Genomic DNA, 26602 nt, shown 5'->3' with positions numbered 1-26602 from the left:
GGGAAGTCAATGAAGTTCAGACATTGACTCTGATCGTTCCATGCAAAAGCAATGCACTGAAAGGAACTTTGGTGTGATTATGGCAAAGCAAATGTGAGCTACAGATTGCACAGGTTCTGTACAAGCAATCTAAAGCATTTTATATATCACACTGTATGGAAACAAGAATTCAAAATATTCACATACACTGGAAAACTCTAATTCATCTCTCAGCAATAGTCCTGCTACAGTATCACTAGGCAGAAGCTGATCAAAAGGATTCACTTTTTGCCTTTTTAAAGAAAAAGAAACAGCATCATGTTCAACAGATGATTTGCTACGGTGGGAAACCACTTGATATTGACATTCCTGTAATGCGCACTTGGGCAACCCACAGAGCAGCCTTCCCCAACCTGGTGGCCTTCAGATGTGTTGGATTACAACTTCCACCAACCCCAGCCAGCATGATCATTTTGCTCAGCTTGCAGTCTCTCAGTAGAATTTTTAGGTCCCCGTTTTGCCCACAGCCATGCTTTGCCATTTTGTGATTCCCCAGCCCCCCAACACACACACCTTTTATTCTGTAAAGCAGCCTTCCCCAATGTAGTGCCCTCCAGATTGCAACTCCCATCAGCTCCAGCTATCATGGCCAATGGTCAGCGATGTTTGGAGTTGTAGTCCAAAACATCTGGAGGACACCATGTCAGGGGAGGTTGCTGTAAAGTTTAATTTGGTGCTCACCAGCTCCTGCGCTAGCAACCATATTTTCTCTTGTTTAAAAAGGCAACCGGGTTATTCTTCTGCTGGTGACATCATCATGTGCTACTATGGTGGAATGGAAAGTAAGCCAGTGTACCTCTAAAAATCTGGGAGTGTGTTTTTGTTTAGCGTGGCGTGGACGGGAAATGACATTTGGAAGCGGCACGCATCACTGAGGCATGAAGATCCTTGCAGTCCAAGGGACTTGTAAGAGTCTTCTCCAGCACCACAGCTCGAAAGCATCAATTCTTCGGCGCTCAGCCTTCCTTATAGTCCAGCTCTCACAGCCATATGTTACTACTGGAAAAACCATAGCTTTGATTATATGAACCTTTGTCGGCAAGGTGATGTTTCTGCTTCTCACTATGCTGTCTAGGTTTGCCATAGCTTTCCTCCCAAGGAGCAAGCGTCTTTTAATTTCATGGCTACAGTCACCGTCTGCGGTGATCTTGGAGCCCAAGAAAATAAAATCTGTCACTGCTTCCATTACTTCCCCTTCTATATGCCAGGAAGTGATGGGGCCAGATGCCATGATCTTAGTTTTTTTAATGTTGAGTTTCAAACTAGCTTTTGCACTCTCCTCTTTCACCCTCAACAAGAGGCTCTTTAGATCCTCTTTGCTTTCTGCCATTAGGGTGGTATCGTCTGCGTATCGGAGGTTGTTGAGAATTCTCCCGGCAATCTTAATTCCAACCTGTGATTCACCCAGCCGGCGTTTCTCATGATGTACTCTGCATATAAGTTAAATAAGCAGGGCGACAGTATACAGCCTTGTCGTATTTCTTTCCCATTTTGGAACCAATCAGTTGTTTCATGTCCGGTTCTTACTGTTGCTTCTTGACCCTCGTACAGGTTTCTCAGGAGACAGGTAAGGTGGTCTGGTACTCCCATCTCTTTAAGAATTTGCCACAGTTTGTTGTGATCCACACAATCAAAGGCTTTAGCATAGTCAATGAAGCAGAAATAGACTTTTTCTGGAAATCTCTTGCTTTCTCCATGATCCAGCAAATGTTGGCGATTTGATCTCTAGTTCCTCTGCCTCTTCAAAACCCAGCTTGTACTTCCGGCAGTTCTTGGTTCACATACTGCTGAAGCCGAGCTTGTAGGATTTTGAGCATAACCTTGCTGGCATGTGAAATGAGCCCAGTTGTACGGTAGTTTGAACACTCTTTGGCATTGCCCTTCTTTGGAATTGGAATGTAAACTGACCTTTTCCAGTCTTGCGGCCACTGCTGAGTGTTCCAAATTGGTTGGCATATTGAGTGCAACACTTTAACAGCATCATCTTTTAGGATTTTAAATAGCTCAGCTGGAATACTGTCATCTCCGCTAGCTTTGTTGTTGGGAATGCTTCCTAAGGCCCACTTGACTTCGCTCTCTACGATGTCTGGCTCAAGTTCAGTGACCGCACTATCATGGCTATCAGGGACATTCAGATCTTTCCTGTATAGTTCTTCTGTGTATTCTTGCCACCTCTTCTTAATTTCATCTGCTTCTGTTAGGTCCCTGCCTTCTTTGTCCTTTATCATGCCCGTCTTTGCACAAAACGTTCCCTTGAGATCTCCAATTTTCTTGAAGAGATCTCTAGTCTTTCCCATTCTATTGTTTTCCTCGATTTCTTTGCATTGTTCATTTAAGAAGGCTTTCTTGTCTCTCCTTACTATTCTCGGGAACTCTGCATTCTGTTGGATATATCTTCCCCTTTCTCCCTTGCTTTTCGCTTCCCTTCTTTCCTCAGCTACTTGTAAAGCCTCATCAGACAGCCACTTGGCTTTCTTGCTTTTCTTTTTCTTTGGGATGGATTGAGTTGCTGCCTCCTGAACAATATTACGGACCTCCATCCATAGTTCCTCAGGCACTCTGTCTATCAGGTCTAATCCCTTAAATCTATTCCTCACCTCCACTGTATATTCATAAGGGCTATGATTTAGGTCATACCTGAATGGTTTAGTGGTTTTCCCTACGTTCTTCAATTTCAGCCGAAATTTTGCAAGAAGCAGCTCATGATCTGAGCCACAGTCAGCTCCAGGTCTTGTTTTTACTGACTGTATAGAGCTTCTCCATCTTTGGCTGCAAAGGACATAATCAATCTGATTTCGATATTGACCATCTGGTGATGTCCATGTGTAGAGTCGTCTCTTGTGCTGTTGGAAAAGAGTGTTTGCTATGATCAGCGTGTTCTCTTGGCAAAACTCTGTTAGCCTTTGTCCTGCTTCATTTTGTACACCAAGGCCATGCTTGCCTGTTATCCCGGTGATTTCTTGACTTCCTACTTTAGCATTCCAATCCCCTATGATGAAGAGGACATCTTTTTTTGGTGTTAGTTCTAGAAGGTGTTGTAGGTCTTCATAGAACCGATCAACCTCAGCTTCTTCGGCCTCAGTGGTTGGGGCATAGACTTGAGTTACTGTGATGTTGAATGGTTTGCCTTGGATTCGTACTGAGATCATTCTATCGTTTTTGAGATTGTACCCCAGTACTGCTTTTCCCAGAAGAGCCTCCTGTGGCACAGAGTGGTAAGTGGCAGTATTGCAACTGAAACTCTCCCCACGACCTATCCCAGCAGAAGCTGGGTCTCGGGTAGCCGGCTCAGGTCAACTCAGCCCTCCATCCTTCCGAGGTCGGTAAAATGAGTACCCAGCTTGCTGGGGGAAAGGTAGTTACGATTGGGGAAGGCAATGGCAAACCACCCGCTATAGTCTGCCATGAAAACACCAGCACAAGCAGTGTCCCTCCAGAGGTCAGTAATGACCTGGTGCTTGCACAGGAGGAACCTTTCCTTTCCTTACTGCTTTTCCCACCCTTTTATTGACTATGAGTGCTACTCAATTTCTTCTAAGGGATTGTTGCCCAGAGTAGTAGATATGATGGTCACCTGAATTAAATTCGCCTGTGTGTGTCCATTTTAGCTTGCTGATTCCCAAGATGTCGATGTTCAATCTTGCCATCTCATGTTTGACCACCTCCAGCTTACCTTAATTCATTGATCTTACATTTCAGGTTCCTATACAATATTGTTCTTTACAGCATTGGACTTTCTTTTCACCACCAGACACATCCACAGCTGAGTGTCCTTTCGGCTTTGGCCCAGCCGCTTCACGTTTTCTGGCGCTACTTGGAAATTCCCTCTGCTCTTCCCCAGTAGTATTTTGGACACCTTCTGACCTGAGGGGCTCATCTTCCGGCATCATATCTTTTAGCCTTGTGATATGGTTCTTGGCAGGAATACTGGAGTGGGTTGCCATTTCCTTCTCCAGTGGACCACATTTTGTCAGAACTCTCCAGTTAAAGGGCGAGGTAGCAGGTAATGAGAAAGATTCATGACAGAGACCCCGGAGAGCTATTGACAGAGTTTAGAGCATAGTTAAACTATGAAATTTGCTTTCACAAGATGCAGTGATAGCCACCAATCTGGATGGCTTTAAAAGGGGATTGGACAAATTCATGGAGGAGAAGGCTGTTGATGGCTACTAGTCTGGACAGCTATATGCTACCTCCAGTATCAGAGGCAGGATGCCTATGTACACCAGTTGCTGGGGAACATGGGCAGGAGAGTGCTGTTGCACTCATGTCCTACTTGTGGGTTCCTGGTCGACAGCTGGTTGGCCACTGTGTGAACAGAATGCTGGACCCTTGGTCTGATCCAGCATGACTCTTCTGTTCCTATATAGTAGACAATCCTGAGCTAGATGGAGAAATGGTCTGACCAGGTATGGGGCAGCTTCCTTCCTATGTTCCTTTCTGCCTTAGAGGTCCATAGCTCTTTAGGCAGAGAGGGACCTGTGCACAACCTCATACAATGTTGTATTTTATTTCTGGGTTTCCAAGTTACAGTCATCAAGAGGTAAGTTATTGCTGCTGAAGACCTGCAAACTGCAAGGCTCTTCACTACGGTGGGGAACCATCTGAGGATGGACTTCCTGCAATGCAAAGTTGGGCAATGTGCAGCCTCTGCAGGGACTTTGGGCTCAGTCTGTAGTAGGCTAGGCTTATATTCTCTCATTGACAAATTATGAAAATAGGAAGATGCCTTTGGCCAAGACAGACTATTTGTTCATCCAGCCCATGACTGTCTACTCTAACTAGCAGCTTCTCTTTAGAGCAGCTTTCCCCACTGGGGCACCCTCCAGATGTGTGAGGCTACAACTCACATCATTCCCAGCCAGCATGGCTGGGGATGGTGGGGCTGTAGTCCCACATATATGGACTGTGCCCCATTGGGGAAGACTGGTCTAGGATCTCTGGCAGAGGTCTTTCCCACCACCTCCTAACTCATCTTTTTAACTGGGTACATCAGAGATTGAATTGGGAACTTCGTACGTGCAAAGCATGGGCTCTACCACCAAACTGTGGTCCCAGATTTGTTTGGACATCACTGAACTATGGTGTCCAAAATGTTTTGGACACCACTGAACTAAAAGGTGACCTCCAGGAAGACATACACCTAAGATGTGCACCTAAGAGGCAACCCTCAAGAGGCCACAACTCCCATCCAACATCCAACCCCATCCGACCCCCCCCCAATCTGACCCCCATGGCCACAACCCCCACCTGACCCTCATGGACATGATATACACCTAAGAGGTGACTCCCCATGGCCACAGTTTGGACACCACTGAACTATGCCCCCTCCCAAATTCATAGAACACAAGACTATGGATTCAAAATTGTGGGATTGTTATGGTGATTTTGAGTCAAAAATATCAGAGAACAAACACACAAATGCAATGATATTATGAAGCTGCAGTGTGCATTTAACTGTTATTGGTTAGAAAGTGTTTTGTGCTGGGTATATATCAGGTTGCCTAATGGAACATGTACCAGCAACATCATCTACTTCGGGTGCTTCCAGATGGGGAGGTCACGGCGCTACCATCGAAAGGCATTGTGCAGCTATTCTGTCTTTTCTTCCTTAATTGATCTTTTTCTGGTAAGAAAAAAGATGGAAGAAGTGGTGGGAAAACATGGGTAGGGTACAAACTGAATACATTGTCTGGACCCATACACACCCATTTGTTGTTGTTTATTCAGTCAGTCGCTTTCGACTCTTCGTGACTTCATGGACCAGCCCACGCCAGAGCTTCCTGTTGGCCGTCGCCACCCCCAGCTCCCCCAAGGTCGAGTCCGTCACCTTACAATTCCTCAAATGAGGCCGTGCACTTGCACAGTAAAAGCCTCATCTGGAAGCACCCTTTGTCAGCCAAGCTTTTCAAGCAGACTTTGGATTGGGTCCCAGTTCATTGGCTGTGAATTCTTGGCAGCACCTGAATTCCCAGGTGGTATTGGAGAACTCACTCTGCCGTGTTCCCAGAGCTCTGCAGGGATGGGAGCGGTGGTGGCGGCAGCAGGGCGGGGTGGGTATACATAAACAGATGCACATTTTGGCAAGTAACCATTTTTCCATCACCGGATGCTATATGCGGAAATACAATGAATTAGAAAATCTGTCTTCTATGAGAATTAATAGCTGTTGTATATGTTTTGAAATATCTGTGCTCATAGAAGTGTTTAGAGAATCTACCTGATAAAAATATTTCTGGTGGAGACAGTGAAACACACAGATTCCAGACTAAGAACCTGTCACAAGGGAGCATGATGAAAAAGCCTTTTTCATTCTACATGCCCCTAGGGAGTTACAGCAGAACACAAGGAAATGTGGCAGGGCCAATCGATGGGGGTTCTTTTTGTAAGTGTGTGCACTACAATATAAGCTGACACTCTCTCAAAACAACAGTAGTGCTATATAAAATGTCACATTTAACACTGGCAGCCAGACAAGAAGGCACATTTGTCCCACAAGTAGAAAGTGATATCCTTAAAGGGAGGCACCATGTAATCTGCCTTGAACTCAGAAACAATCATGCTGTCTCTTTTAACCACAGTAACACTGATTTCCCCGTCACTGTTACGTCTGCAGTGTGGATGATATCTAATTTAAGATGCTAACGCCATCTCTAAATCCCTGCTCAGTAATTTGCGGAATTGCATGCTGATAAATGTAAGCTGAGTTTTTAAACTATCTATTCAGAAGTAAGTCCCATTTAGTTTAACCGGACTTTATTTTGGGTAAGTGGGTATAGGACTTAACTAACATGATTTCCTTTGTGAGCTGCTATTGGATGCAGCCTATAGATCCTGCTTGGTGTGTGAAACGTTAGCACGTTAATCTTTATAAATTAGAAACAGCACATCTGAGCACCCAAACCTATTAAGACCCCCTTCTGGTTTAATGCCAACTGGGCATCCTCAAAAGCTGCATGCTAAATATTCAAAATGCCCTGTATTTTTTTGTGCTATGATGCCTGTTTTCAACCCATCTGTTGAGCAGTTAGGAAGGTAAAATTCCCCTCCAGCCCACATCATGTCTTCAGCTAGTGACCTATGTATATGTTCAATCACGACAGCATAGGAAATTCAAATATAGTGGCTTAATTAAGGACCAATTCCTTACTTAAGAATCAGACTTCATTTTCGCAGGGCTGGTTCTTTCAACAGCCTTTGGAGCTTATTTTCTATATATGGTAACTTTGTTTTATCAGCCCAGATTGAAGGCAGGTCTGCACCCTACCTGGATGCAGAAAAAGAAGAAGCATGAGTGGCAGTCCACTCCTATACATGTCTACTCAAAAGTAGGTCCCACTGTGTTTAATGGAGCTTACTTCCAGGTAATTTGGTATAGGACTGCAGCCTTACAACATAATCCTAAAGCTACCTATTCAGAAGTAAGTCCCATTTAGTTTAACAGGACTTATTCTTGGGTAAGTGGGTATAGGATTATAGCCTTGCCGCACAATCCTATGACTGTCTACTCAGTAGTAACTCCCATTGGGTTTAGTGGGGCTTATTCAGAGGTAAGTGGGATTAGGATTGCAGTATAAAATGAACTTCCTGTCTATGCACAGTAGGTGTAATGTTTGAAAAGGAGAGATGTGAAAACTCTGGCTGTGGAAAGAATTCGAGCTCTGACCTGCAAGTTCTTTTTCTAATGTGACATCAGGCAAAAACAGGACACACAACTCAAGCACTTTCCCAGTCCACCTATCAAAATAATGTACAAAGCCGTGCTGAATGTATTCCCCTGAACGATCCACTAGTGTCCCATGTTGCAATTTAGTATTTGGGGTAGCACAGTTAACTGAAACCTGGGCCTGTGCTGGTGATGAATTTAGGAGATAGCTTCACCTAGGTTGGCCGCTTACACATCACCAAAGAGGACAAAAGAGGATACCAATCTGCATAAAATTTGCATGTGCACCATAACAAGGAACACTGTGACCAGGTGGCCTGTGTACCTTCGCAGTCTGCTGCCCAGGTGTTAACTGCTGATGGGCAACTTCAAGGCCCCTCCTACTCTCCCCTTGTTATGGTTCTTTATCTTTAAACCCGACTTGGATCAGACAGCCCTTCAGGCAGAGGATGTCTTCAATAGAGGACTGTCATCTGTAAAGTAGGACACACGACTGACCACCTGAGGTTCATCACCTCCACATGAGCATGTATATTTTTGTATATGAGATACAAAAGTTATGGATGGAAAATAATCTTCCCCTCTCCCAGTTACTGCACAATAAATTAGCATTTATATATGCAAAGGATGAGACCTAAGTGAGAAAACTGGCCTGACCTCTTATTTATGTTGCCAATCCATGTTTGCATAATGTCAGGCTGTTCCTGCAGGAAAGTACAGCCAGAGCCGATTCGCTGATGTGCTTGCTTACTCTATTGTAATCAGTGCTGAATTCAAAAGGAATGTACCCACGTGCTCACCTAAGAACACTTCCATCAAATTTTATGCAATCAAAGATCAACTAAAAAAAACCTGGTTCATGGCTAGAATCACAGATGAGCCATACAGTCAGTCAGAGGTAACAAAAGAAGCCACACTAAGTAGAGCAGTTGCCCTGAAGGTTGAGAAACAGCAATTCAGCCAGCATGGAGCAGATTTCTTGCCACGTGTTCATTCATTTTGATATAAAAGAACCTAATGATTGTCTCTTGGCAACTTACTTCCCCTGCTCAGATGAAGAGCAGAGTGCAGCTTCTTCCATTCATTCTGATGACCTTGTAAATGCATCTTCTGGTTATAGCACTTCTTGGTGACTAACTGGCATTTTTGCTGTGTTACTTTTACTGGGGCAATGTGGACATCCTTCAAGAGGAAGTAGTTCAGCCTTGTTTTCAATTTCTGAAAATTAACCTTGAGATATTAGACTTGCACAAGACACATTTCTAGTCATTACTGAATTTAGCACACCCTTCTTCCCCTTTCACTGAAAATATTTTACTGGAATTTTTACTAGGCAATGATTCATGAATTAGGCAACATGGATTGGCTGGAACAAGCAGCAGACCAATGTCATGCTGAGCCTGAATTACCAGTTGTATGAACCATTAATCTTATATATATATAATTCAAAGTCGGGAGTTAGTTGGTCATCCCTTTTTGACTGCCTTCCCATTGACCAATTTTCATGAAATACACTTCATTGGAAAGCTCTTGACACACAGATTTCAAGAACAACAATGGCTTTCACTATCATTCAAAGTTGGGAGTTTATTTGTATCCATTTGTAATACAAATAATATTTGTATTATTTGTATTTTTTTTTAAAGAATTAGGCTATCTTCTGTAACAGTGTACTTCAAAGTTTTATTTTTAATTTCAAGAAAAATGGCAGGTATATTAAACAAACTTAATTGAAAATTTGAGCAAAATGAAATATGAACACAAAAAAGTCTCTGTACACCTTTATAAACAGAGGCGCAGGCCAAAGTGCAGTGATATTCCAGTAACATATGGCCTGTAAACAAATAATGAAGGGTTTAAGAGACACCTACAGTTAAAAGTAACCCAGTCAACATTTAGTTATTGCTCAGAAAGGAAGTATCTACCTGTTAAATTTAACAAAATGACATTGTTAAATGGCAATTGAATCTTACTTCAAAACTGGTGACAGGACAGCATCCTCTACTACACCTGAGAGCACCATTCTAGCTTTGGTGGCAAAGAGGCCACATGGCACACACAGCTCTGTCCAATTTGTGTCCCTTACAGGGCCAGCCCAAGATATTTTGCTGCCTGAGACAAAGATGGTGCACCCTCCCATTCCAGGTACCAAAGCTGACTGGAGAGGCAGATGAATGTTTCTTCAATGCTGGCGATGGGACAGCATCCTCCACCACCCCTGAAGGCAGCAAGCTAGCTTAGGGGGCACAGGACAGGCTGCAGAGCCCACAATTCTCTCCTCCAATAGCTTGCTGCTACCTCCCAGTATCTGCTGCCTGAGGCAACTGCTTCACTCTGCCTAATAGCATGGCCAGCCCCAGTCCTTCAGCATCTGCCACATGAGGTAGCTGTCTCACTCTTCCTCATACAGGGCTGGCCCTATCATTAGGCAGAGTGAGGCAACTGCTTCAGGCGGCAGATGCTGGGGGAAGCAGTGGCAGCTCCTCAGCAGTTCCTCCTGAACCCTGTAGCCATTTCACTCCCTTGGACGGCAAAGATTTGTTTACCACAAAGCCTGTCCTGCATTTCCTAAACAAGCTTGCTGCCCTCGGGTTGATAGAGAACCCTATGCTGTTGTCAGTGTTGAAGTAAGGTTCAACTGCCAGTCGAATCAGCTTCGGTCCATGGAATGGACGGGGGCGCAATCTTGTCCTTTGCCTCAGGCAACAAAATGTCTTGGCAGGGCTTGCTCTGTTCATGCACCTCATATTGCAGCCAAAGAGCTGTGATTCTTGGTGTGTGTTTATCCAAAGCTCTGAGTTTGGGTCTGATGTCCATCCATGTCCAAAGTTCCCATTGGGGATCTGGGAATACTGGTGTTATGAAGTTGCGTTGTTGTTCCATTATCTCTAAAACCTTGCTGTCATACGAACACAGGAAGCTGTCTTTTACCGAGGCAGACCATTGGTCCATCTAGCTCAATATTGTCTACGCTGATTGGCAGTGGCTTTCCGGATTTCAGACAGCAGGGTCTTTCCCAGGCCTAGCTGGAGAGGCCGGGGATTGAACCTGGAACATTCTGCACCCAAAGCATGTGCTGTATCGCTGAGCTAAGGCTGTTCCCAAAGGGCATCCTTGAGTGCTAGATGTTTGCCGTTTCTACAAGTGGACCACTGATCCCTTTTATGTTTGGGGTTAGGGTCCATTCACTGCCACCACTTTCCAATTGAGCTCTTATATATTCAGAGGCACACAGGTGCAGGGAAAGAATAGCATAACTTTTGCCATATCTTGTAATATGTGAGTTTTGTTCACTTTCCTGCATTGTATAGCTGGCTATGCAGAACCCCTCCCTAATGCTCCAAATTTCCCAATGGGATGGGAGGAGAGGTCATCCAGGGTTCTCCATTAAAAAAAAAAAACCTTAAGAAAAGGGGGGGGAGCGAATTCTCATATTTCATTAGCACAACACTGTTGTTGTTGTTCAGTCGTTCAGTCGTGTCCGACTCTTCGTGACCCCATGGACCATAGCACGCCAGGCCTTCCTGTCCTGCGCTCTCTCCCGGAGCGTGCTCAAGTTCGTATTCATTGCATCCGTGATGCTATCTAGCCATCTCATCCTCTGCCGTCCCCTTCTCCTTTGGCCTTCAGTCTTTCCCAGCATCAGGGTCTTTTCCAGGGAGTTTTCTCTTCGCATTAGGTGGCCAAAATATTGGAGCTTCAGCTTCATTATCTGTCCTTCCAATGAGCACTCAGGGTTGATTTCCTTTAGGATGGACTGATTTGACCTCCTTGCAGACCAGGGGACTCGTAAGAGTCTTCTCCAGCACCACAGTTCGAAAGCATCAATTCTTCGGCGCTCAGCCTTCCTTATAGTCCAGCTCTCACAGCCATACATTACTACTGGGAAAACCATAGCTTTGATTAGACGGACCTTTGTCGGCAAGGTGATGTCTCTGCTTCTTACTATGCTGTCTAGGTTGGCCATAGCTTTCCTCCCAAGGAGCAAGCGTCTTTTAATTTCATGGCTACAGTCACCGTCTGCGGTGATCTTGGAGCCCAAGAAAGTAAAATCTGTCACTGCTTCCATTTCTTCCCCTTCTATATGCCAGGAAGTGATGGGGCCAGATGCCATGATCTTAGTTTTTTTAATGTTGAGTTTCAAACCAGCTTTTGCACTCTCCTCTTTCACCCTCAACAAGAGGCTCTTGAGATCCTCTTCGCTTTCTGCCATTAGGGTGGTATCGTCTGCATATCGGAGGTTGTTGATAATTCTCCCAGCAATCTTAATTCCGACCTCTGATTCACCCAACCCGGCATTTCTCATGATGTACTCTGCATATAAGTTAAATAAGCAGGGTGACAATATGCAGCCTTGTCGTACTCCTTTCCCAATTTTGAACCAATCGGTTGTTCCATGTCTGGTTCTTACTGTTGCTTCTTGACCCTCGTACAGGTTTCTCAGGAGACAGGTAAGGTGGTCTAGTACCCCCATCTCTTTCAGAATTTGCCACAGTTTGTTGTGATCCACACAATCAAAGGCTTTAGCGTAGTCAATGAAGCAGAAATAGACGTTTTTCTGGAATTCTCTTGCTTTCTCCATGATCCAGCAAATGTTGGCGATTTGATCTCTAGTTCCTCTACCTCTTCGAAACCCAGCTTGTACTTCCGGTAGTTCTCAATTCGCATACTGCTGAAGCCTAGCTTGTAGGATTTTGAGCATCACCTTGCTGGCATGTGAAATGAGCGCAATTGTGCGGTAGTTTGAACACTCTTTGGCGTTGCCCTTCTTTGGAATTGGAATGTAAACTGACCTTTTCCAGTCTTGTGGCCACTGTTGAGTGTTCCAGATTTGTTGGCATATTGAATGCAGCACTTTAACAGCATCATCTTTTAGGATTTTAAATAGTTCAGCTGGAAGACTGTCATCTCCACTAGCTTTGTTGTTACTAATGCTTCCTAAGGCCCACTTGACTTCACTCTCGAGGATGTCCGGCTCAAGTTCAGTGACCGCACTATCATGGCTATCAGGGACATTCAGATCTTTCCTGTATAGTTCTTCACAAAACGTTCCCTTGAGATCTCCAATTTTCTTGAAGAGATCTCTAGTCTTTCCCATTCTGTTGTTTTCCTCGATTTCTTTGCATTGTTCATTTAAGAAGGCTTTCTTGTCTCTCCTTACTATTCTCGGGAACTCTGCATTCTGTTGGATATATCTTCCCCTTTCTCCCTTGCTTTTCGCTTCCCTTCTTTCCTCAGCTACTTGTAAATCACTGTTATCCCGGTGATTTCTTGACTTCCTACTTTAGCATTCCAATCCCCTATGATGAAATGGACATCTTTTTTTGGTGTTAGTTCTAGAAGGTGTTGTAGGTCTTCATAGAACCGATCCACCTCAGCTTCTTCGGCCTCAGTGGTTGGGGCATAGACTTGAATTACTGTGATGTTGAATGGTTTGCCTTGGATTCGTACTGAGATCATTCTATCATTTTTAAGATTGTACCCCAGTACTGCTTTTCCCACCCTTTTGTTGACTATGAGTGCTACTCCATTTCTTCTAAGGGATTCTTGCCCACAATAGTAGATATGATGGTCACCTGAATTAAATTCACCTATGCCTGTCCATTTTAGTTCGCTGATTCCCAAGATGTCGATGTTCAATCTTGCCATCTCATGTTTGACCACCTCCAGCTTACCTTGATTCATTGATCTGACATTCCAGGTTCCTAAACAATATTGTTCTTTACAGCATTTCTCATACAGCACACCGAGTTGCTGTATTTTCATTTTTGTAACGACTTCATATTTAAGTATTTATGTAAAAATAGATCTGTGTAACTTAAGACTTGAGTGTGCTGCAGGTCAATTGAATTAGCACTTTCAGTTACTTTAAAGATACACAACTTTGAAGAAAGTACATTACTTTTCTAGTGTGCTACTTACATGAAACACCAATACCTCTTCAGCTTAATGGGATGTTCTCTGAACTTACACTGTAGCAGAGGTATTTCTTCAAATAAAATATAAGGACCAAAAAAAAAAAGAAGCACAACACTGTGCCAGCAAGTAAATAGATTTGGCCCTTGGATAGGCCCTAGGAACCTGCCCCAGCCAAGGAGACAGTTGCTTATCAGCATATAGATTTGCTGGACTTGTGTCTTGATATGTCAAAATAAAGGACGTTGTTAAAAATTGTCCAGGGATTCTTCCAAATGAAGTTTTTAAATGTGCAATCTCCATGCCTCCTTCACAGCATTCTACAGGGTGTACGTGTCCAGATTACATTGTGTTCCATTTGTAATCAGCCTGTTTTTACCCAGTGCTGCATCTATCTTACCGCAGAGGGTGTTTCCAAGCACAGGGCTCTGAGCACTACCGAACAGAAGGCATTGTGGAGCAATTCCATCTTTTCCCCCACTAATGGATTTTCTGTGATCAGAAAAAAGATGGAACAAGCTGTGGGAAAACACAGGAGGGTTACCAGTGAAAGATGACATCTGGACCTCTTGTAAAATCCTATGAATGAGGCAGGGCAATGGTGCTATAAGGCCCTCATTTGGAAGCACGCAGAAAATCTGGTAAGGCATGAGAGAGCAGAATAGTGGCACAATCCTTTTGCAGGTATGGTTAGGAAAATGCGTGATCAAGGCAAGGTGGGAGGAGCTGCCCCTAGGGAAGGTGAATGACATCTTGGTTAAGTCCCTCCTTTCTTGATTGCTTGCAGTACATCTCCTATTGCAAGCCATTTTGTGTCCTGCAACTCAACTCCTTTCCCCTAGGGTTTTGCTTTTGATTGTTTCAAGCGTCCGAATGCATTCGTTGCACAAGTCTTCAACAGCGGGTCCTCCTTTTGCCTCGCCACAAGCGCTTAATTAATTGCTTCCTAAACTTGTTTCCTTCCGGGACAAGTTGTCCAATCACACCAGTGAAGAAATATAATACGACCAGGATATACACATTGGGAGTTGTGCTCCAGCGTTCATGTGCTTAGGTTGACCCGATACTGGATTTTCGAATGTCTGTGCCGTGGAAGAGACAGCCGATTACCGGCTGTAAAATTACAACAGGGCAGAAAGAAACACCTCGCGCAGCCACCCTCGGCCTGTTTACTCAGAAGCAAAACCCACTGCATCCAATGAGGCTCCTGCACAGTGATGAACGTCCGCGCGCTCCGCGCCCGAGCTTTTTCTCTGAAGTGTCTCCCCCCCCCCCCCCGCTTTTAAAATAATGGGAGACACGGCCAGGTGAGGTCGGCCCTTGAGGGTCTGCTGAAAAAGTGGACGAGCAATGAGCTAAATGCCCAGCAGGTGGCGGCCTTATTCCGGCTGTGCCACGCCATTAAACAAAAGAGGAAGAGGCTTCCATGTGCGCGCATATCTGTCCCTCTTCCACTCCCTCCGGTCCCCCCCCTGCCCTTCCTTCCCACGGCCCCTGCTTTGGTCCCAGCAAAAACCGGCGGGAGGAGACTGTCGCTGCGAAAGGGGAGACCCAGGGCCGCGACGCGAGCTTCCGCCCGCTCCCAGCGAAGGCCGGGGCGCGCTCAGCAGGAGCCGACATCGGCCGGGGAGCAGCCCGCGCCTCGACGCCGCCCCCTGCCTCTCCGCCTTGCGTCAGACTCGTGTTCCGGGGGGACGGAGCCGCGCGCGGGCTGCCCGGGGGAGGGGCGGAAGGGCTGCTGGGAGCGCGAGGGACTGGGCTTCGAGCGCCGAGCGGGCCCCGTGCAGCGCCGAGGCCGCCCTCCTGGAACGCCGGGGCGCCGAGGCTTCTCTCCTGGAACGCTGACGCGCTTTGGAACGCTCGCGCGCCCCTGCGGCGCCGGTCCGGGGTTCCGCGGAGCAGCGGCTGCCCCCGGGCGACGGGGCTTGCTGCGCTGAGTGCCACCGGCGGGGCCCTGCGGGGTTTCGGGGAGCGATCGGCCCGGCGCCCGCAGTTCCATGGTTTGTTCCGACCGAGATGAGCCGCCCGTCCTCCGCCGGACCCAGCGCTAACAAGCCTTGCGGCAAGCAGCAGCAGCAGCAGCAGCACGCTCCGTCCCCGGCTGCTGCCCCCGCCGCCGCCGCCGCCAGCGCCGCCACCATCTCGGCAGCCGGAGGCGGCTCCTCCGCGCTCCCTGCCGCGGCCGCTGTGATCTCGAGCCCTGGAGGAGGCGAAGGCAGCGGGGGGCCGGTGTCGCCGCAGCACCACGAGCTGACCTCGCTGTTCGAGTGCCCGGTTTGCTTCGACTATGTGCTGCCCCCGATCCTGCAGTGCCAGGCCGGGCACCTGGTGTGCAACCAATGCCGGCAGAAGCTAAGCTGCTGCCCCACGTGCAGGGGATCGCTCACCCCCAGCATCAGGAACCTGGCCATGGAGAAGGTGGCCTCGGCCGTCCTTTTCCCTTGCAAGGTAAGGGTGGAGGGGAAGGGGTCGAAGCCATCGCCTGAGCCACCGGGAGAGGTGGGCGGGGAGCCGGACGCTGGGAGGAGCCGGGGAGCCCTCTCGGTCTCGGCCCTTGAGGTTGCGGCAAGTCAAGTGCTTTTCTAGGAGCCGCCTCTGCAAAATTCCCCGTACCCCCTTGAGGACACCCCCACCCACCCCTTGAAATTAGCTCCTTATTAGAAACAAACGAGAAGTATTGTTTTTCCTTTTTCGCGGGCAGCTGTGTATCCAAGACCCGTGAAAGTGAGGTGCGGCTGCATTTTTTAAAATTCCAGCCTTCCCCCAACCTGGTGCCCTCCAGATGGGTTGGAATATAACTCCCATAACCCCTGCCAGCGTGCTGGGAGCTGTAGTCCAACACAGCTGGAGGACACCACGTTGGGGGAAGGCTGATTTATTCTATCTCTGTTGCCATCTGTCAGTTCAAAGAACTATTCCAAACACCCTTTTCTTTTAGAAGGATTCTCCTTACTTGTCACTTTGGTCAGCGTATTGCCTCTGAAGTAGGCAGTGCCTTCTACATTCATGATCGTAAATAGGAAGATAGGAAGCTGCCTGGAGCCAGACTCTTGATCCATCTAGCCCAGTATTGTCGACACCGACAGGCAGCAGCTCTCCAGGGTTTCAGGCAGGTGCTTTCCCAGCCCTCCCTGGAGATGTGGGGAATTGAACCTGAGACCTTCTGCATGCAAAGGAGGCACTCCACCACTGAGCTACCATGCCTCCCCCCCAAAATAGTGTCACGATCTTCTCAAGTGTGCAGATCCTTGCTTGCAAAGGATTTCTCAGGTGAAATGTGTGTTGTGGTTTTCTGGCTTTTTGTTATTGAGGGACTGACCTGTGAGCCTGGAAGCTACCTGGTCTAAATCTCACCAAGTCAATATTTCTCAGCCTCAGCGCCTGCTATCCTGTAATATGGGGTATTATAACAGTATCCTACCTTACAGGGTGTTGTATTGATTACTGAGATAAATGTATGCGAGGAACTCTGAGCACTTCAAAAAACACACATACACACTATGTAATCGTATGTATTAGTAGTAGTATTTTATAGGTTCTTGTAGTAGTTCTACCTCGTTCCTCTTTTAGTTCGCTTACACTGCAGAGTTAGTTATGGATATAATGCTGGGATACAAGGCACAGTATTTGCAGTGGCTCCAGCCCTTCCTGGATGGTTGGTGCCGGAAGGTATTGTTGTGTGATTTCTGTTCTGCCACATGGCCTTGTAGGGTGCCACAGGGCTCCATTCTATCCCCAGTACTCTTCAATGCCTATATAAAGCCACTGGGAGAAGTTTTCTGGAGGCTTGGGCTTCATTGTCACCAGTATGCAGATGGCATGGGGAGCTCTACTGCCCTTTTCACCTAGGAGTCCAAGGTGGTGGAACCCTTGAACAAATGTCTGGATGTGGTACTGGGGTGAGTGAGGGAGAACAAGCTGAAGCTTAATCTGGGAAAGACAGAGGTTCTGTGGGTTGGGAAGTCGGCTGATCTGGGTGGTGGTGTGAAACTGGCCCCGGATAGAGTTGCACTTTCCCTGAAAGACCAAGTGCACAGTCTGGAGGTGCTCCTGTGCGTCATTTTCTGGAGAGCCGCATGTAGTGGCTATGGCCAGGAGGACCTGTACACCATCTGGAAGACCCTGGCCTCAATAACCCATGCAATGGTTGTGCCCAGCCTAGACTACTGCAATGCACTTTACAGGGGGCTGCCTCTGAAGATGGTTTGTAAGCTCCAGTTGGTACAGAATGCGGCCGGCCAGATGCTGATGGGGGCCAGGAAGTCAGAAAACTCCAGATTTGGTGCCAGTTACGCTGGCTGCCAGTAAGCGTCTGGTCCTAATATGAAGAGCTGATCTTAACTGCTGGTCCTAAATGGCATGGTAGCAGGCTCTTTGAAGGGCTGCCCTCACCCATATAATCCTGCCTGTGTGTTAAGATCTACATCAGGGGCGCTTCTCCAGTGCCTGCCATTTAATTAATTAATTAATTAATTGTCTGTATCACCTATTAGCCAAAGCTCTCTAGGTGGTTTACAAGACAAAACTTAAAACCATAAAATACAATAACATAATAAAACATAATATAAAAACCATATGTTTAAAACAGAATAAAACCAAACCAAAACTCAGCAGCAGTGCAAAGATCTAAAAACATTCTAGTGCAATTTTTTACACCGAAGGGCTTAAAATTCTGGGGAAATCAAAAGGTCTTCACCTGGCACCGAAAACCCCACAATGTCGGTGCCAGGCAAGTCTCTCCGGTCAGGTCATTCCACAACCTGGGTGCCACCCCTGAAAAGGCCCATCTTTTTAGTAGCTGCCCACCTCACCTGATTCAGCAGGGGCACCTGCAGAACACCTGTGTTAAGTTGGCTTGTACAAGAGGTAGGACCTTCTCGGCAGTGGCTCCCACGCTGTGGTGCTTGCCACCTACTGACGTGTGCCTAGCCCCTTCTGTACAGGCGTTTAGGTGAGAAGTAAAGACGTTTCTGTTTAAAGCTGCCTTCTGTGGAATGTGTGGTTAGCTTGTGTGTTCACAGCAGCTTTGCCAAGTTTTCTGTATGCCCTGCTGCTCTGGCTGACATGTCTTGTGTCTGTGCTCTTGTTTGCCTGCTGCTTTGTGAAAAGTGGCTAAAAAGTACTTTAAATAAATACATAAATACATATAATGATGCCCAAAGTAGTGGCAGGGGGTGGAGGGAAGCTGGGAAGGGAAGGGCCCAAAAGAACTAGGGAGCATGACTTTTTAGAACTAATTTGTCCACTGTAAAGAAACACAGCTGCTCACACTTATCTTGATTTTAAATCAAGATATGTTAGGCCAGAGATTCTTGAACCTTTGTGTAGGGAGCCCCTCCCCTCCCATACAAATCTATGATTCAGTGAAGTACATCAGTGCTAATGCACAGCCTATGCTAATCCCCTGGTAGTCTCCACTGCACATTAAGGGAATTGTGGCGTTGCTCTAAACATGGGAAATATATCCAGAACCCCATGCAATCTGATACCTTGTTTTCTTCTTCCAGGTACTGCTTGCCATACTCCTCACTTGACATTAAATGGAGAACTACACATAATGGAACCAATGCAGGGTTCCCCATCCTGTGTTTGCCTTGAAACACTAATGCAGATGTAGGTGGGGGCATTTGCAGAGGGGAACTGACAGGCAGGGGGATGGGGGTGTAGTTCTTTCCCACACCCACCAATGCCCCCTACAAATAAAGGAGTTTCTCACCTGTTTTTAGCACATGAGATTAAGTGGGAACAACCGGGGAGAGGGAGTTTTTGCAGGGGAGAATTGGCCGGCATAGGAAGGTATACGCATCCCTTCTCCTGCTGATTCCTCTTTACAATCCCACCCTACCCCCCACATTCACATTGCTTTAGCAAATGCAGGTTTGGAACATGCTTTTGCTGAGAAAACATGTGGTTCTACCCTAAAATATGAAGCCGGGGCTAAGGCACCAGTCTGAGGAGGGTGGGGAGGGTGGCATGAGGTTAGAAGCTGTTACCAATGTTGTTTTTGATCTTGTACTGATGTGGAGGGAGCAAATCTGCATTTTGTCTCCTGGCCTAGTCAAGGTGTTGAATACAGGGATACGCATGCTTGGAGGAGACCCATTGAAAACTATGATACTTAAGTTAGTATCATATTATGTTTTTGGGGTTTTTAAAGATTTTTTAAATTTTGCAAGTGTATATACTTTTGTGCACCTAGGTAATCCCCTGAGTATGTAGAAACCACTGGCTGGGTTTACACATAATGTGTCAAGGGCTCCTTGGAGGTCTCTCTCTGTCTAAACCAGTAGCCAAGTCCAGACACAGACAAAGGAATTCCTTTCAAAGCTTTATTCTTCTTTTACAACTTAACAACTATACCGATTGCAACTAGATCTGAGCAGCACAGTACCTATGCCCTACGTTGGAACAGTTGGTCCCCATTTGAAAGGGAATTACTGGCAGACCCCTGAACTTAAGAACTAGGGAGAGTCCCTCCCCTTTTCCCTTGGAGCCTCTGGGCGCAGCCGTTGTTTGCGTGCCAACCTGGCACTTCGCCTCCTTTCTGCGCCCTCCATCTGGCGCCGCTCTCTGCGTCGGCGTCGCGCATCCACCAAGTCTGCTATCTGTGCTTGGTCACTCCCTGGACTGCTAACTAAACTAGGAACGCTGGTGGGAGGAATCTCCATCAGCTGTTGGTCCTGGGAAAGAGGAGCGCGCTCCTCTCCCAGGAGCGACTGCTCTTCCTCAGAATCAGAACTACTCTGGGATTCTATGGGCTCAGTGTCCACCCTGACATAATGCTACCCATGGTATGGGTTTTTAATTCTGGGTTGTCGCAATGTGTGAACGTGGCTGCACTAACAAACCATGGTTTGTCAACCTTGAATAACCCAGAAAGAGAACCCATGGTTTGTTCTTGGGTTGTGAACTCTAGGTTGTTTAAACAATGGGTTGTTGTTATGTGTGACCCTAGAACCATGGGTTGTTCATTGGTTGTTTTGCCAGGCTACAGAGGCGGCTGGCAAGGGTGGTAAAAAAAACCAGCCACTCTACATGCCAGTACTACAGCGCCACTACAGCATTTGGGATACAGGGAAGGACCGGTTGGAGGGGGGGGGGGACAAACAACCCAGGAATTGAGAAAAAACACCATGGTTTGCTTGATCATCTGCCGACAAATCCTGGGTAGGACAACAATCCATGGGTTAAGCGTGGGTTAAATAAATCATGAGTTTGCATTACGTGCAAACCAGGTCACTCTCTTTAGTTTTGGATGGCCCCAAACTGATGGGCCCTCAACCACCCAAGTTCACTATTAGAAGGAATGGTAATAGCTAATTGCCAGTCCAAATGGACTAGCAAGATGAGCCTGGGCGGCTCAAATCAGCACCAGTGCCACACACACCAGTGCTGTTTATTACCTCTTTTTTTTTAAAAAAAAGTTCCCACCCTTCTTTCCTGTTCAGCACTAGTTTTGCTGGGGAAAAGCAGCTGTTCGGAAGCTCCTGCAGATAAAAACAGAAGTGGCAGCTGGCAGAGCTGGCTTTTTATCAGCACAGCTTTTTTTATCAGCACTGTTCTTGAGACCCTTGTCTCTCTAAACCAGATATACTGGTGTCAATTTCATGTCTGTTTTGCTCCCAAGATGCAGGTTTAAGCTGATCAATATGCACTCTAAACCATTCTAAAATGACATTGACATAGATCTTAAGGTCATGTTGATAAAAGTAAAGCTGGAAGCAACTGGGTCGCCTGCGTTACATTCTTCAATGGAAGGGCTCCAGGGAGGAAAGGAACACACACACACACACTTGGGGAAATAGAGAGTTGTCCCATTGATCCACTAAGACTATCCATCAATTCACAAGGTATGGGAGCTGTGTTGATGTGACTATCCTTGCCAAACTGCATACAGTTCTGGTCACTCCACCTCAAAAAGGGTATTGTAGAGCTGGAAAAAGGCAACCAAAATGATCAGGGGGTTAGCAAAACTCGAGGAAAAGTTACAACATCTTGTGCTTTTTAGTTTAGAACGAAGGAAAGTAAGGTGGACATGCGATAGAGGTGTATAGAATTATGCACCGTGTGGCGAAAGTGGTTAGGGCTTTCATCCTCCCTCATAATGCTAGAACCTGGGTTCATCTATTGAAGCTGAATGGTGGGAGATTCTGGACTGAGTGGGAGAGTGGTGTTGTGCTCATGTCCTGCCTATGGGCTTCCCATCCCATGGGAGCCTGCTTGGCCACAGGGTACTGGACTAGATAGGTCTTTGGCCTGTGCCAGCATGGCTGTTATGGCAGAAGAGAGAGGAATGGAGATAGATGCGTTTCTTACATTGATTGTGAATGCTACTGGGAAAGGGTGCCTGGTTCCTAGGTTTGGGGCACAATCCTATGGCCCCTGAAGAGCATCCCAGGGACCATAGAATTTTTCAGGTTCCCCCTCCTGAAGATGTAGACACTGCTAGGGCTTTGGGACGGGGACTTCAAGATCTAAACCCTCCCCCTAACTCCGCCCCATCACAGCTGCAGCAGAAAGGACTGTGGTTTCTGGTTTCTGAGGTCACGGAAGCAGCCTCAGATGATGTCATAGAGGTCAAAAGGAGGGCATTCCAGCGGGAGGGGAGGGTAGAGGAGAAGCCGAGATATGTAAAATCCTATGGTCTCTCCAGTCCCAGCCCTGCCTCTGGTGGCGCAACTACTCTAGTTGGACTAAGAGGCCCGTCTAGAGGTAAAATAATAAAAAGGAGGATGGAGAGGTGAACACTGACTCCATTGCTCCTCCTGGGCATTGGATTCTTGGAAGCCTCCAATATTGGAGGCTTCCATCTAGCAGGTGTCAACCCGATAGGATTGTTTCCTTAGTGGAGGAAACATAGCCTAGTGGTAGAGCACTTATTGTGCTTGCAGAAGGTGGCAAGGTCTCAGGTAGCAGAACTGGGGTAGAACTCAACTCGGAGACCTTCCACCAGTGAGTGTAGACAATACTGGGCTACATGAATCTGACTCAGTATAAAGCAGCTTCTTATCTTCAGGCCTGCAACACAGGAATCTGCTTTATGCAAATCTGGATTGTTGGTCTTCCATCTAGCTCAGTTTTGGCTGCACCAGCCCTCTCCAGCCTGGTACCCTCCATTTTGACTACAACTCCTATCAGCCCCAGCTAGCATGGCCAATGGTCTTGGATGATGGGAGTTGGGATTCAAAACATCTGGAAGGCTCCAGGTTGGGGAAGACTATTCTACACAGAAAGCAGCTCTCCAAAGTTTCAGATGAGGCTCTTTCCCAGCCCTACCCAGAGATGCCATGGATTGAACCTGGGATATTTGGCACACCAAGGATGTGCTTGATCACAGAGCTACAGCCTGTCTCCATTAACTTGTGACCCATCAAGCCCAACTCAGCCCACCAAGCATGTGGTATGACCTGTCGGTTGTCTTGACAGCTCCTTAGTTTTGCAGTCACACCAAGTGGCAAAATCAGGAGGTTTATCAAGCTCCTGGTGGGCCAGCATGTATGTGTATCCAGTAGGCTATGTTTGGACTGGTGGATCACAAGTTGTTCAGACCTGCTGTAGGTGACGAGGGTGTTGGGGAGAGTGGGCACTCAGGATTTAGAACAGCCTTCCCTGATCTATCGGTCTCCAGATGTCTTGGACTACAACTCTGATCAACCCCAGCCAGCATGTCCAATGGGACATAAGAAGAGCTATGTTGGATCAGACCAAGGATCCATCTAGTCACACAGTGGTCAACCAGCTGCCCATGGGAAACCCACAAGCAGAACATGAGTGCAACAGCACCTACCTGCCCATGTTTCCCAGTAACTGGAGACTGGGGATGTTGGGAGTTGTAGTCCCAGTGCATCTGGAAGGCACCAGATCAGGGAAAACTATTTTGGAATTTCAGGGTTAGAATCTTAATAAAAAATCGGCAAATGGTCATCACTGAACTAAATCTTGAAGGCGTGCACTTTCCATTTGCTTCAGACATGATGGGCCCCATGTGGAGGTTACCAAAACTCACCTGCACATTTGAGAGCTGCTTTTTTGTCTGGTACAGTATAATTGCATGGATTCTCCATGTCATCTCCAGCAGCCACAGGTGGTGGTGCAGAGAGTGTCCATGCAATTAAGTCAGCCCAAATAGTGGCTCTCAAGTATTGCAGCTATCCCATGGAGAACGACCACATGGAAATCATTTTTCGGCAGCCTCAACATGAAGGCTGTATCATATCATGTTGCTCTTAGCAGAGACATCTGTGATTGTAATCTCATGAGAGGGGGATGTGCTTTTCATTGGAGAGTGCGTGTAGCAATAAAATCAAGCACGCGTTTCAAATGTAGGCAGTATATGGCGGCGTTAGGCTCAGGCTCTGCTAGCAGACTGTTGGTCATTTGGGAGTTCCGAGAAGTCCGGGCCACAGTCCTGTGTACACTTACCTGGGAGTAAGCTCCGTTGGACATGGTGGGATATACTTCTGAGTAAACATAGACAGGGTTGTGCTGAAAGTTAGGGTCAATTGGCATAAATTAGGCCACTGCTGACTGCATTCTTAGCATGCACACACTAAAAATATAAATGTCAGGAGCCATATACACTGTCTTGGAGGACATGTACACTGGCATACATTCGTATTTATTTTGTTTATTTAAATCATTTCTATCTCGCCTTTCAGTGATGATTTCAAGGCGGTTTACAAACATTAGAAAAACAAGTAAAACAATACTAAATTTGTACAGAACAATAAGTGCAATTAAAGTTGGAGTGTTTAAAATACTTAGGATAGTAAATGTTTCAAAATGCCTGAGGGAATGAAATAAAAAGGGTCTGCCTGATACCTAAAAGACAGTAACGTTGGGGCCAGGTGTACCACTCCATACCTGAGGCTCCACAACCGAAAAAGCTATCTTTCCTCTAACAAATGTCTCTTCTGATGGAGATGGCATTTGAGGCTGATGACCTTAGTGCAGGGTTTTCCAACCTTTTGGAACCATGGGCTCATTTGGGAATTTGAGAAACTGCTGTGGGCACCACCACAAAATGCCTAATCAGTGGATTGCCGCTTTGGCATCTATCTGTCGTATCTTAGGCTGTGTCTTATTCAGCAAAAACTTCTGCTTCATGTCTAGTGGAAGCTGCAACGTCTCTTTAATAAGGGATTGTCTAATTCAGCTAATTGTTGGCTGTACAATACAGCTAATGCTTCTTTAAAACATATGTTTTGGCAATGTCCGGTAGTTGCTTCTTTTTAGGAGGGGGGTTATTACACAGATAATTTTTGTACTGGAACAATCTTTAATATTTACTGATGCGCACTCTCTTTTAAATTATTTACCTGTTCCATGTAAATTAACAAATGGTCAGCGTAAATGGATTCTCCACACCCTTTTGACAGCTAAAAGACTGATATTACAAGGATAAACACCCACCTACTATAATGCAATGGACTGAGGACATTACAACACTTTCAGTATTTGAACAGGTGGCATGTAGATACCACCTTCAAATGGATACTTATTTAGATGTTTGGTCTGCTTTTGTTGAAGCCTATGTATAATTGCTAGAAAGTTGTGTGAATTTCATATGTATTCATAGCTATGAATACATACAAATCCATATAAGTATGTTTACATAATGGGAGGAATTTTTTAAAAAGATTTTGTGGGAACCTGTGGGTGCCACATTGGTGACCCCCGCCTTAATGTGTGCGCACATGTACGCTTGGCTGCAATTGGCCAGTGTTTCAACAAGTCTTTTAAAACCAGCATTTATCTACCGTAATGTGTGAACCAACACGTAATGTTTGCAGGATTAGAACACACTTGAAGCTCTGTACAAGTTTTAAATTTCTTACATATAGCTCATTTCTGCATAACATTGGGGATGTAGAGCAACCATTCCCAACTTGGTGCCTCCCAGATGGGGTTGACAACAAATCCCATTATCCTCAGCTATTGGTCGTGCTGTCTGGGCATGATGGGAGTTGTGGTCCAACCCATCTGGGTGGCATGGGGTTGAGGAAGGCTGTCATTGAGGACCGTGCAAGAGACTTGTCTTCTGCTATGTACATAAAATGTTTGTTTTAAGAATAATATCACGGAAAGTATATTTTCCCAGCTTCTTGAGGATCAATATGCCCTTTGCTTTTGTCACCTGTGCCTTCAGTGTTTCATACAAAAACCACATTCTCCCCCTACCCCCAATTTGCATCATTTCCCAGCCTTACGTATGTCCTTGAGAACTATATTGATTGTGTTCTGTTATTTTTGAAATGTCTTTTTGGCTCATTTGTCTTCCTGACTATACTTGCCTCAAAATTTGAATGATGTGGCACAGCGAGTGACAGCCGCTTCCTCTGGCTGCCTGGTGTTCGTGAGAATGAAACATTTCCTCCCCTTTCCATAAGCCTCAATTAGGGGCAGTTGTGTCGGGTGCTTCCTCCATCATCTAGGGGGGAAGCTAATCCGTGTATGCTTTTCTCTGCCTTTATAAAGAGTTGCATGCTCAGAACACTAGAGCATTCTGTATAGTGAGCATTTGAAAATAGGTGGAAACACCATATGTATGACTGAGTGCACAGAGACAAGATCATAATTTTTTAGTCCACTTAACACAGGTTAGAATCACATCTCTGAAATAAATATGCAGCGAAGGTGCCTGCATGTCTGCTAAAAGATCACCCTTTTGCTTCATTTCCTTGTCTGAAAGGACCATGTGGAGGGCCAACTAAAATTACATTTTGATGTCGCTACCTAGAAAGAACCCTGCAGAAAAAACAGTCTTCCTATGACCTAGTCTCCTGTGAAGGATAGAAAGGCCAATGTAAAATGTGTGCTATTTGCCTTGCCTTTTAGTATGAACATCCTTGCTCACTGTTCTCATGGAGGTTGTTGGAGGAGATACAAAGTGTCTAGAGTAGCCCTCCCCAACCCTGGGCCCTCCAGATGTTTCAGACGTCATGGCTGATAGGAGTTGTTGTCCCAAACATCTGGGTTGGG

The 26602-nt window shown here is 46.2% G+C and overlaps 1 protein-coding gene across 1 annotated transcript in view; it reads left to right on the top strand.

The window, feature by feature from the left end:
* Window positions 1-15334: 15334 nt before the first annotated feature.
* The window catches only part of SIAH2 (siah E3 ubiquitin protein ligase 2), a 39815-nt gene continuing 28547 nt past the window's right edge, over window positions 15335-26602 (top strand). The window contains exon 1 of the mRNA XM_084847286.1: window positions 15335-16069. Coding sequence (XP_084703412.1) covers window positions 15638-16069 — 432 coding nt within the window. The 5' untranslated portion in view covers window positions 15335-15637. The remainder of the gene's footprint in view (window positions 16070-26602) is intronic.

The sequence above is a fragment of the Heloderma suspectum genome, chromosome 3 (assembly GCF_057233095.1).
Source record: "Heloderma suspectum isolate Gila_16-S chromosome 3, 16-S_ref, whole genome shotgun sequence".
NCBI classification, from domain to species: Eukaryota; Metazoa; Chordata; class Lepidosauria; order Squamata; family Helodermatidae; genus Heloderma; species Heloderma suspectum.
Note: the sequence above shows the minus strand (reverse complement) of the source record. Positions and strands in the feature narration are given on the sequence as shown.